General features: G+C 36.7%; 1 protein-coding gene across 1 annotated transcript in view; it reads right to left on the bottom strand.

The window, feature by feature from the left end:
- Positions 1-9,505: 9,505 nt before the first annotated feature.
- The window catches only part of LOC121417724 (carbohydrate sulfotransferase 15-like), a 34,582-nt gene continuing 31,091 nt past the window's right edge, over positions 9,506-12,996 (bottom strand). Inside the window, exon 7 of the mRNA XM_041611754.1 lies at positions 9,506-9,559. Within this exon, the coding sequence (XP_041467688.1) occupies positions 9,506-9,559 (54 nt within the window). The remainder of the gene's footprint in view (positions 9,560-12,996) is intronic.

The raw sequence follows: 12,996 nt of genomic DNA, 5'->3' as shown, positions 1-12,996 counted from the left end.
TGGTAAAACAGATTCAAAGGTGAAGTTGTATAACGTTTTTTGTGGTCATTTATTCTTAAAATGGCATTATTGCGAGGTGTTGCGAGCGTGAATCACAAGCTAAAACTTTAGGTTATTTCAATAAAAAATGAAAATCAGTTTTTAAAAATCCGAGCAGATTTCTGCTGTCATTAAAAAGATGTGCATCTAACTAAAGAATTAACACGAGCGCAAAACGCGAGCTTAAACATACTGACCAGAAAAGGAACCTGTTAAAGAAAGCATTTAGTGACCTCTTTAGGATGCATATTTCACCAATCGAATGAGAGTGCGAAGCGCAAGCTGAAAATTTTCAATATTCCAGCCTGAAAACTTAACTTAACTTGTATACTTTAAAAAGAGTATTTTGTTTCGAAAAAACATGAAAACTGGCATATTTATTTTTGAAAAAGGAACTTTCCCATTTTGGAAAATATTAATTCCCCTGTTTTTATTTCATTTCTGATGCCCCCTGCCTCCCTCCCGGCGGATCCAACTTTCGTCAAATAGAGGGGGGGGGGGGCAATTTTTTCAGCCATATTTTCCTTGATCGGCAGTTTAAAGTTGATTTCTGTTTGTTTCTTTGAAAGGGTAGTCCTAACAGTCAATAATTAGCTTTATCCTTATAAAATAAAGTAAATATGTAATAACATGATAAACCCTTTTTAAATAATGCGAGCAATATATTTTTTTTAATATGATGGGCAATATGTTTGTGATCTTCAAAGCGAGATGCCTATATATGTAACTAAATTTAGATAATAACTACTAGCAAGAAGCGCAAACAGAATTTAGCTCTGACCTGATCTAAAGGGGACATTTTAAGAACTTTTTGCAGTTAGCCATGAAGACGATGCGTGTTTTAACCAATGGCGGCGGAACGTATTTTTTTTTTGGGGGGGGGGGCAAAGCAAAAAAAAGGGGCCAATAGGGGCGATTTGGTGCAAACGGATATTTTCACCATTAGATTATCATTTGTGTAAAGAGGTTGTGTGTTTTGTAGTAACTAAATTGAGCACAATTTTTTAAGTGATCACTAAAGTTATATATTTACGTTTCATTTCTGCGACCATAGAGAGCAAGCGGTTTTGGGGAAAATTTTAAATCTGAAGATGTAAAATTCACCTTTTTGGTCAATTACTGTTCAAAGGGCATCCTTGTAAGATGTCGCGAGCGAATCACGTGCTCAAACTTTTGGAAATTTCATGTGGGCCTAGAATGATAATATTGATATAGATATTATTTACCCAGGGAAGCCACTTCCGTTCTGTAAACTATTCTCCCAGCTATTATTTTTTTTTTACAAGAATGCTTAGAATGTCCAGTTTTCAGGTTGGAAAATCGGAAAATTTGGCTCACGTTTCTCGCTCGCATCAAGTAGTGTTTATTGAGGAACTCATTCTATTCCTGGTTACAAAAAGAAGTATGAAATGTCCAGTTTTCAGGTTGATATATCACAAATTTTAAGCTTGCGGTTCGCGCTCTCATTATTTAGTTCGTGAGATATATATTCTATTCATGAGTCACTAAATGCATTCCTTAAAAGATTACTTTCTGAAGCCTGTTGCATAAAACTTTTTACCTGAGAAAACTCTGGTAAAAACTGAAAACTAAGGTTAGTCTGATTTCCGCCATTGACTTTAGCACAGGGCAAAAGCTCCTGTAAAAACAACCTGAGTTTTCTCAGGTAAAAAGTTTCATGCAACGGGCCCCAAGTCAGTATATACACAAATTACAGCTCGTCCTCGCATTAATTCTTTAGAAAGATACACATCTTTCTCACGATTACAAAAAAATGCTCCGAATGCTCACTTCGCGTCTTGTTACATGAAATGTCTACTAGTTTGAGCTTGCGATTCACACTTTCAACATCTCACAAGGATCATTATTAGTATTATTTTTTTTTATTACCAGCAGAAGCTGTTATTAAAAATGACATCCCCTCCAATACAAATCCTATTATCTAGAGGTTGCTCGCACGCTTCCAACACACTTGATCCCCTGCATCTTTAATTAAACCATTTGCTTAGGCAGCAATTGCTCAGATAAAATCGAAATTAGCCTATGCTTGATCAGGGCGCCTATATTCTTAATGAAATACATGCTTTGGCTCCAACACACGCATGTATCATCGATCGTTATTACTATCATTGCATAATATAATGTAATCTTGTAATGACAACATCGTTTTTGTTACCAAAATGAATTATTTTAGTTTCGGAAATACGAACCTTATTTAATTTTCGGATTAACGAACCTTATTACGTTTTCGGATTAACGAACCTTATTTCGTCTTCGGATAAACGAACCTGCGGAATTACGAACCTTATTTCGTTTTCGGATTAACGAACCTTCGGAATTACGAACCTTATTTTGTTTTCGGATTAACGAACCTTCGGAATTACGAACCTTATTTCGTTTTCGGATTAACGAACCTTCGGAATTACGAACCTTATTTCGTTTTCGGATAGACGAACCTTCGGAATTACGAACCCTTCGGAATTACGAACCTTCGGAAATACGAACCTTCGGAATAACCGAACCTTCGGAATTACGAAGCTTCGGAATTACGAATGTATGCGGTATCTATCTATCTATCTACAGGGCTCTGGGAACTTTTTTAACGGGGATTGCTGAAGTAAATTAGACAAGCAAAAACGAAAAAATAAAAAGGGCTTTCATTAAAATAATGATAATAACGGAAATTTTTTTAGAGCGCTTTAAACATGTTAAACGGGTATTTCAAAGCGCACAGGTGGGCTGACTAAAGTAAACAACACATTCTAGTGTTGAGAAAAGGTGATTTTTAGAAAATGACCACAGAGGTAGCATTTTGAAATACAGGTGCGATCACCGGATCTGGTCTCTGTGCAAGGGCCGTGGTTTGAAGACTTACATGAAAAAAATGAGCGGAGGGATCTGACTGACGGCGAGGAACGAAGGGAAATTTAGGTCTTGGAGGTACTTGGGTGCCATATGACAATGAGAAGAATCTTGAAGATTATGCGAAAATGTGCCGGGAGCATGGAGAGATCGTAAAATAGGGAGGTGTGTTCATTTTGCTTAATAACCATTCTTGCTGGCCATTGAATGGGTCCCGAGTAATTCAACAAGCAAAAAAAAAAAAGGTTTTCACTAAAATGACAAAATGAAGGTCAGTTTGTTCCAGAGAAATTCGACAAGCAAAAAAAAAATGTAGGTCAATTGCCTTACATTTATCCAGTTTGCCACTTTTACCAGAATTACAGGGTTTTTTCGCCTATTGGGGAAAAATTGAATCACAATTGTTTATAAAGTCTACAGAAACTCTATAAATTTCATACAATAGCGGCACAAGCGTTAAACTTCACGTTGATCAAGCACTACAGTGCACTTAAAGTGAGTACGTTTGTGAGTGTTGGGGGGGGGGCTCCCTCAAAAGTTTCATAAATAAGAAAATTTAAAGTGAAACGAAAAGGATGAAACAGGATATTATAATGTGAATTGTATTATTATGTATCATAAAGAATTTCAGACAGCTCAAAAATTTCTCTCACGTACCCTCGCCCGTGATAAAAAAATCCCACATTTCCAATGCCGTGCCCCCTCAAAACTATGGGTTCTTAAGTCACTGTGCTTGCGAGATTCAGCCATTAAAGGGATACCGCGTCATCTTTTAGTAGAGATGATGAGATGACAAGATCTCGGATCTCGTCATGTCGACATCTTTTAGAAGAAATGGTCAGATGACAAGATCTTCGATCCATGATCATGTCATCTAATCATCTCTTCTACAAGATGTCAACATGATGAGATCCGGGATCTTGTCATCTCATCATCTCTTCTACAAGATGTCAACATGATGAGATCCGGGATCTTGTCATCTCATCATCTCTTCTACAAGATCTCAACATGATGAGATTAGGGATCTTGTCATCTCATCATCTCTTCTACAAGATGTCAACATGATGAGATCCGGGATCTTGTCATCTCATCATCTCTTCTACAAGATGTCAACATGATGAGATCCAGGATCTTGTCATCTCATCATCTCTTCTTAAAGATGTTGACATGATGAGATCCGGGATCTTGTCATCTCATCGTCTCTTCTAAAAGATGTCGACATGATGAGATCTGGGATCTCGTCATCTTATCTTTTGCTATCAAGATGTCGACTTCCCGAGATAATTATCTCAACATCTCGGTGGCACTTTTAAGCTTCCATACAAAAGGATCAGAGGAGAGAACATCCCTTGGTGACTTATCCTTATTCCCATGGGCGGAAATCCCGGGGGGGGGGGGGGGGGGAGGGGGGACGTGTCCCCCCTACTCAAAATACTAGGGGGACACAATATCAAATGTACCCCTTCTATTTTTTGTCTTTGTTGATGGCAAAGAATACATCATTCTTAATCGAAATAAAACATTATTTTGGGACGAGTTAGGACGGGATGATCTTACTTTTGGGATGATAACCTTTTTTTTATTGCCAAATTTTCCAACCCCTTTTCCCCATAGGCGGATCCAGGGGCCTGGACCCCCCCCCCCTATATTTTAGGAAAACCTCGGAAATCAAACTTTCATTATTTTGTGTGATTTACAAATTGATTTTTAAAAAGCTCTCTGTAAAAATTTAAGTTTTATGGTCTGAATTTTAGCATTGGGAGCTTGCGTTGCGCGCTCGCAAATTTTGATTTATCTTGCAGGTATCTATTATTTTCATGTATTCCATAATTTTTTCAAAGTATCCCTTTTCAGGTCTGATTGTCAAGATGTATCAGCTAGCGCTTCATACTGGCATTTTGATTGGCGAGTTATGTATGTTTCAGTATTGATTATACAACAAACTACTTAAAGGACTAGTCCACCCCGACAGTAACTTGATTTGAATAAAAAGAATCAACAAGCATGACACTGAAAATTTCATCAAAATCGGATGTAAAATAAAGTTATGACATTTTAAAGTTTCGCTTCATTTCACAAAACAGTTACATGCACATATTGGTCGGTATGCAAATGAGAAAATTGATGACATCACTCACTCACTATTTCTTTTGTATTTTAATATATGAAATATTTTGATTTTTTCATCATTGTCATGTGAAATGAAGTTTCATTCCTCCCTGAGCAATTCCATTATTTTAACGTTTTGTGCCTCAGGCAAGGGGGTCCTAATCATCATATTCGTAAAAATTGAAATATTGTACAATTCAAACAATAAAAAAACAAAAGAAATAGTAAGTGACATCATTGACTCTCTCATTTGGATGCAACTGGCTCGTTCACATAACTATTTTGTTAAAAACAAGCGAAACTTTGAAATGTCATAACTTTCTTATTTTACATCCGATTTTGATGAAATTTTCAGTGTTATGCTTGTTGAATTTTTCTCTTTTTATTCAAATCAAGTTTTTGTTGGGGTGGACTTGTCCTTTAAAATCCCCTTTTCATGACTTTTTATCAAAAATTTTAGCTCGCGATTTTCGCTCGCATTAAATGGTTAACAATATATTAACTGATACATCCTATTTATAATTACAAAAGTGAAATGTCCAGTTTTAATGCAATAATATCATCAGATTTCTCGCCCTCATTAAAAGCATTAATAAATATGATATTAATTTAATAATTAAATTGTCCCTTTTGTTTCATCTCGCGCTTAGGAAGATAGTCATCATTTTCATAATGACATGTCATAACGATTTCCCTGTCGCGCGCGTCCCAGTCCAATGTCAAAACTCAAAGTAATAATAATGAAAATATCAGCTCTTTTTTAAGTGCGATCCTTATCCACCTTACAATTTTCCTTCAAATTGCTTGAAATAAAGCTGAAATTGACTCTTTTTTCAGATCGGAATATCAACGTTTCATGATTTTCATGATTAAAGATGTACTTAGAATGCCTATATTCTAGGTCTAAATAAGAAACACGCGCGCGCATGTATATATTCAAATCATTACCCAGTTCCAGATCACAATATCAAAAAATTTCTGCTCGCTCTTTGTGCTCGCAATATTAATGTAGGAAGACCCCCTATTGCCCATCCTTTTCATGATTTACAAAACATGAACAGAGTGGCCCATTTTTAGGTCTAAATCTCGATTTTTTTTGCTCGCGCTTCGCGCTCACATCAATTGTTAGGTTATATAACTATCCTGTTCACGACTACAAAAATTTATTAAAATTTTCCATTCTTTCTTTAGAAATTTCAAAAATTTTCAGCTCGCGCTTTGCGCTCGCATTTTTTTATTGTTGAAATATGTAACGCCTTCATGGCCAAATGCAAGCAGTCCTTAACAAGTACCTTTTAACAGTTACAAGTTCAAAACGTATATAAAGATTTTCTGCTCGCGCTTTGCGCTCGCATTATTAATACTAAACATTTTCATGATTTACAAAACATGAAGTGTCTCGTTCAGTAAATATTATAGGATAAATCTCGAAATTTTGCGCTCGCATTAATTGTCTACTTATATACCTATTCTGCATGCTTAGAATTTCCTCTCTTTAGGTGAAAATGTAAAAAAAAATCAGATCGCGCTTCGCGCTCGCATTGTTAGATTGTAAAAAATTTTACCTACAGGTATATTTTCCATCAGTACATTTCTGCTCGCGCTTTGCGTTCGTAGTAATTATTTAGTTGCATACACTTCTTTTTCAGGATAACAAACATTGCCCAGAATTAATGTTCAAATTTAAGGAAAAATACATAAAACCCCCCCCCCAAAAAAAAAAAAATTAACTCCCGCTTCGCGCTCGCATCATGTAAAGAATGATTATGATATTATATATTAATTTATAAGAATAAAGCTAAGAAGTGACTAATGAGGACAACCCCTTCAAAGAAACAAACAAAAATCATCTTTGAGCTGCCGATCGGAGAAAATGTGGCTGGAAATTTTTCGCCCATCCTAAATATTGGCGAAGGCTGGATCCGCACCTGTGTCCCCCTACCTTTGGGGATAGATTTCCGCCCCTGCTTATTCCGTCTCCTTTTAGCCAAATCGGTGTAAAATTTTACCTACAGAAATGAATCGAATAATGCCTCACCGCTAATCCATCATTGGTGTAAGAACATGCACGTGCACTCAGCTTAGTCCGACATGTTATTTATATTTCAATTTTCGCAAGTACCCCTTCATGAAATCGTTGGGGAGATCCTTCTTTATTATTGAAGTGACAATAATGAGAATACAATCTGTAGGCAAAAAAAAAAGATGATAGTGGTAGTGGAAGCAGTGGAGTAACAACTGGACGACGGAAGGCGGGGGGGGGGGTGCTGCCTTAAAGATTCCCTTGGGAAAATAAAGTAGGAGAAGGGGCCAGATGAAAGAAAGAAAAACAAGAAAGAAAGAAAAGAAAGAAAGAAAGAAAGGGGAATGGAGAGAAAAGAAGGGCAAAAATGGAAAAGAAAAGGGAAATGAACGGGGAAAGAAAGAACAGGGAAATGAACGGGGAAAGAAAGAAAAGAAGGAGAAGAAAGGGAGACGTGAAGAAAAGAGGAAGAGGGGCGAAATAAACAGAATGGGAGAGAAACATCCCTGATCGTCCCGGAATCTAATAAACGTGATAAATGAGGGGAGCAAGGGGGTAGAATACAGGGTCTTGGGATTTTTTAAAAGCAGGGATTGCTAAAGTAAATTAGACGAGCAAAAATTAGGAAATAAATAGTGCTTTCATTGAAATAATAGTAATAATAATAATAGCAGTAACATTTATAGAGCGCTTTGAACGGGTGTTTCAAAGCGCACAGGTGGGATGACTAAAGTAAACAATGAATCTATAAAGGAGGCAAAAGCGATTTTGTGCATCGCCCACTTATGAAAATAACCAGAAACATCGTGATTTGCAAGGGCACGCAACAGAATTGTCATAATAGCCTTGCACGTAAACTTTAATGTTGACCTGAAAATGACCTTTGACCTTATCATGTGACCTTCCACTGCAGCAAAACATGCAGATCGCCCAAGTTCATCTACCGTCCAAGTTTGGTTGAAAAGTGACTTACTGTTGCGGAGTTAGGTGTCATAAGAGAGTCTTGCATGTAAACTTTAACGTTGACATGAAATGACCTTTGACCTTATCATGTGACCTCCGACTGCAGCATAAGATGCAGGTCCCCCAAGTCCATCTACCATCCAAGTTTAGTTGAAAAGCGACTTACGGTTGTGGAGTTATGTGTCATAAGAGAGACTTGCATGTAAACTTTAACGTTGAACTGAAATGACCTTTGACCTTATCATGTGACTTCCGACTACAGCATAAGATGCAGGTCCCCCAAGTCCATCTACCATCCTAGTTTGGTTGAAAAGCGACTTACGGTTGTGGAGTTATGTGTCATTAAATTTGTGACGGACGGACGGAAGACGGACGACAGACGGACGGCGGACGAGAAAAAGACATATTTTAGCAGGTGTTGAGAAAAGGTGATTTTTTTTTTAAATTACAACAGAGGAAGCATTTTGAATATGGATTAGGAGCTTGTTCCATAACAATAACAGAAAAGGCACGATCACCGGATCTGGTCTCTGTGTGCGACCCGGGCCGTGGTTTGAAGAATTATATCAGGGGTTCTCAAACTTTTTCTGTGAAGGGCCAGATGAGACTCAAAATAAACCTGAAAGGGTCAGGGTGAAGATAATAAAAAAAAAGTGTGCGCGAAGCGCAAAGACCATTGCGTTCGGGGTCCTAGATGCAATCTTGTCAAATCTGGTCCTTACTTTGGGAGCATTCAATCAAACAAATTTATAACAGTTTCACATGGAACGCAGGCAAAATATGAAGTTTTGAAAATACAGCGATGAAATTGCAGTACTTTGTTAAAAGAATCTAGATTGTACCTATACATATACCTGGTATAATTGGGGAGATAGATAATGTCCTGAAGTAACAATATTTTGTGTAGTCAAAGTAGATTGAATAAAAGAGCATGTCTGTTGTAGACTCTAATAAGGGTGTCAGTCTCACTTTCAATGGAAAAAGTGACACTGTAAGCAACAAGTTGCTTCAACCTTGGCACAACAGGTGAAATTGCCAGATGAAAGCACTGGTGCAAATGTTCACTGGTCAAAAGAGAAGGTGCTTCGGTATGAGTTAGTTCATTGTGGAATATGTACTTTCGCACCTGTAGGTCCAAACGTGGTGGAACTGGTCATCTAATAAGAAAGTAGATCGAACAGACAGAAAAGACTCCACTAAACTTTGTTTGAAAGTGAAAATGTTTGACATGCCATTACTTTTATTAAGGTTTCATGGATACACAATGCAATCATATAGACATGATAGAGCTTTCTTTCATATTGTGACTTAAAATTGATCAAAAAAACCAAGCAGAGTTTCGCGGGCAGTAATTTGAGAAGCCCTGACAAAAAAATGAGCGGAGGGATCTGACTGACGGCGAGGAACGAAGGGTCTTGGAGATGACAATGAGAAGAATCTTGAAGGTTATTCGAAAGTGTGCCGGAAGACATGGAGAGATCGTAAAATAGGGAGATGTGTTCATTTTGCCTAGTTAGCATGGTTAGAGTACTTGGAGTAACCATTCTTGCTGGCCATGGGTCCCTAGAAATTTAACAAGCAAAACAAACAAACACATAGGTTTTCACTAAAATGACAAAATGAAGGTCATTTTGGTCAGGAGAAATTTGACAAGCAAAAAAACCCCAAAACAAAACAACAAAACAAACATGACAAATTTAGGTCAATTTCCTTACATTTATCAATTTTGCCACCTCCACCAGAATTACAGGGGTTTCTGCCATTTGGGATGGTTCACAATAATAAGTCTACAGAAAGTCATTAATTTCATGCAATAGCGGTCACAAGCGTTAAGTTTTACGTTGAAGCATTAGTTGAGTGCGTGTAAGTGTGTGTGGGTGGGGGGTGCTCCCTCAAAAGTTTCACAACCAAGAGAAAATGAATTGAAGGAGAAACAGAAATGAAACGAAAAAGGATCAAATAGGATATCATTTGCTACATAATATAATTTCAATATAATATATCATAAATAATTTCAGACAGGTAAAAAAATTTCTCTCACGTATACCCTCGCCCGTGATTAAAAAAATAAATTTTCCCACATTTCCCATACCGTGCCCCCTCAAAACTGTGGTTCATTAGAGATACCCCAGGCTGAAAATAATTATATCTAGATAAATATAGTAAAATACCACTGAGCATAATGCCGAAAATGTCACTGAAGTCTGATGACAAATAAAGAAAGTGATTGAAACATTTTTAGCAACATTTTGAGAAACAGTCCCCAAAGTACATCTTCCATCCAAGTTTCATTGAAAAGTGATAAGGTTGCAGAGGTATGTGCCATAAGAGAGTCTTGCATGTTAACTTTGACGTTGACCTGAAAATGACATTCGACCTTACATGTGACCTTCGACTGTAGCATAACATGCAGGTCCCCCAAGTGCACCTACCATCTAAAAGTGACTTACGATGCGGAATTATGTGTCAAGTTTGTGACGAACGGACGACATTTGGATCAGAAGGGAGGGTAGTAGCCTATAATCCATGCGGAGGCTGCAGTTTGTCTTTGCTGTTATGCTGAATGCAAATGATACGTCTGATCTGGCAAAGACTACGCTTTGTGGCTGCGTTAGCATTGCGTAGTCTTCACCAGATCAGACGTATCGCTTACGTTCAGCATAACAGCAGACAATAACTGCAGCATCCGCCTAGATTATAGGCGGGGGGGGGGGTACATATGTAATTGTGGGGCAAACTGTATACATTATTAGATTATGATTACTTTATGGATAGTTTGTATAATTTCGTTCAAATGAGGCAATAAATGGGGTCATTTTAATGTCAACTGGTATTGCATTCCAAGTTATTACCAGAATACTTCACTGAATTTCGTGAAGTCTGATATTTTAGCAGAGGAATATGTAGATCGTGGCATTCTAGTCTGATGTGGGTGAATATCTATTGCTATTTGAAACATATATCATTAAAAAGTGGAGTAACAAGTTTTTTGTTATACATTATACAAATAGCCAATAGGCGTGAGTGCGATGGTGCGAGATTTCGCATGAGGAGGGAAGAAATATTAGTCCAGGATAGAAGAGGCATAACCTTGTTTTTTTATATATACAATATTTTTTGATGGTATTCTTGTCAATTCGAGGGTGCTGATTCCGAATCTGAATGATGCCACTCGTGACTAACCTGAGCATTTTCCGCAAATTGGCAAAATCCAATATGGCCGCCAAAATATGCAAATTACCCATGAAAATCCTAAACTGTCCACACATTGGCTATGAAATGCATAAAATTGTGTGGCAGGAGTGAAATACTCTCTGAAAAAAAAACTTTTGACAAAATATTTATTTTTCTGATATTCAAAATGGCCGCCAAAGGCCCTTGTATACTCTATTATGTACAATATGAATAGGAAAAACTAATTTTCACAAAAATTAGCACTAAAGTGCAAAAAAAATCAAAAACGCGATGTAAAACGAAGTAATATATGCAAATCATCATTACTTACGAGATATATTATTTATTATGTCATATTTGGGAACATTTCTGTTTTTTTGATATCTAAAATAGCCGCTACTCTACCCAACAGTAAACAGTATTGCATACAATGGCAATGGGGGCCAAAAAAGTCACAAGAGTGATCAATAAAATGCATATTATTAGATTGAACGAGTGGAATACTGACTAAAAACATAATTGTTAACGAAATATATCATTAATATGCCATGTATGTGATGAATGTTTTATTTTGATATTCAAAATGGCTGCCAAAGGCCCTAAAAGTATTATGCACAATGAGAAAGAGTAGCAAAGAAATCAAAAGAGAGAGCACTAAAATGCACATAAATGTGATAAATTAATGGGATACTGTCTAAAACATATTTTCTAACGAAATTCATCATTCAGGTTTCAAGTTTGTGTTAAATACTGTACTTTGACTTTCAAAATGGCCGCCATAGACATTAACAGTATTATGTATAATGCAAAGTGGGAAACCAATATTCACAGGAGTGAGCACCATAAATGGTGATCTATGAGTAAAATATTGTCTGAAAGCAAAATTTCTATAAAGATATATCATTTATTCTGCCAGTTAGGTGATAAATACTCTTATTGCAGAGTCAAAATGGCTGCTACAGGCCCTTATGGTATTATGCACAATGTGAATGGGAACAAATTATATCAACAGAATTTGGCTTTGCTTGGCCATATGGTGATGTATGAGTGGAATATTGTCTGAAAACATGATTTCTAACAGAATATATCATATCTTAGGTAATTAAGGTGATAAAAACTGTATTTCAGCATTCGAAATGGCTGCCATATGCCCATTTTGTGAACATTGTTTATCTCCACTCAAATTGTATATTCTACGATAAGGGCCTATGGTGGCTATTTTCAATTTAAAAATGCAGCGTTTATCAACTTAATTACACATGATATAATATATCTCGGTAGAAAACATGGTTTTAGACAATATTTCACACCTTTCACAATTCACAATTCACAATTATGTATAAATATTTAGAGTCAAGAAAAGCCAAATTATGTCAAAATTTGTCCCCATGTTACAATGTACACAATACTTTTAGGACCTATGGCAGCCATTTTGCATTTCAAAGTACAGCATTCATTACCTCCACGACCAATATGTGATGTAATTAGTTAGAAATAATTTTTTTACACATATTTTTAATCGTATATCACAGTTATATGCATTTATGATTCTCACTCTTGTGAAAATTAGTTCGCGTCCATTCGCATTGTACATGATAAATATAGGGCCTATATGGGTGGCGGTCATTTTGAATGTCAAAATACAGCATTTATCACATAAATGGCATATTAATGGCAATGAAGGCAATGATGCTTTTAGTCAGCATTCCACTTGTTTATCTTAATAATATGCATTTTAGTCCTCACTCTTGTCATTTTTTGGCCCCAGCCATTGCCATTTTACATCTCTTTGGGCCAGTGTCGGCTATTTTAGACATCAAAATACA

Source organism: Lytechinus variegatus, chromosome 1 (assembly GCF_018143015.1).
Source record: "Lytechinus variegatus isolate NC3 chromosome 1, Lvar_3.0, whole genome shotgun sequence".
Taxonomy (NCBI): domain Eukaryota; kingdom Metazoa; phylum Echinodermata; class Echinoidea; order Temnopleuroida; family Toxopneustidae; genus Lytechinus; species Lytechinus variegatus.
The sequence above is the reverse complement of the archived record's forward strand: the minus strand, read 5'-3'. Positions and strand labels throughout refer to the sequence as shown.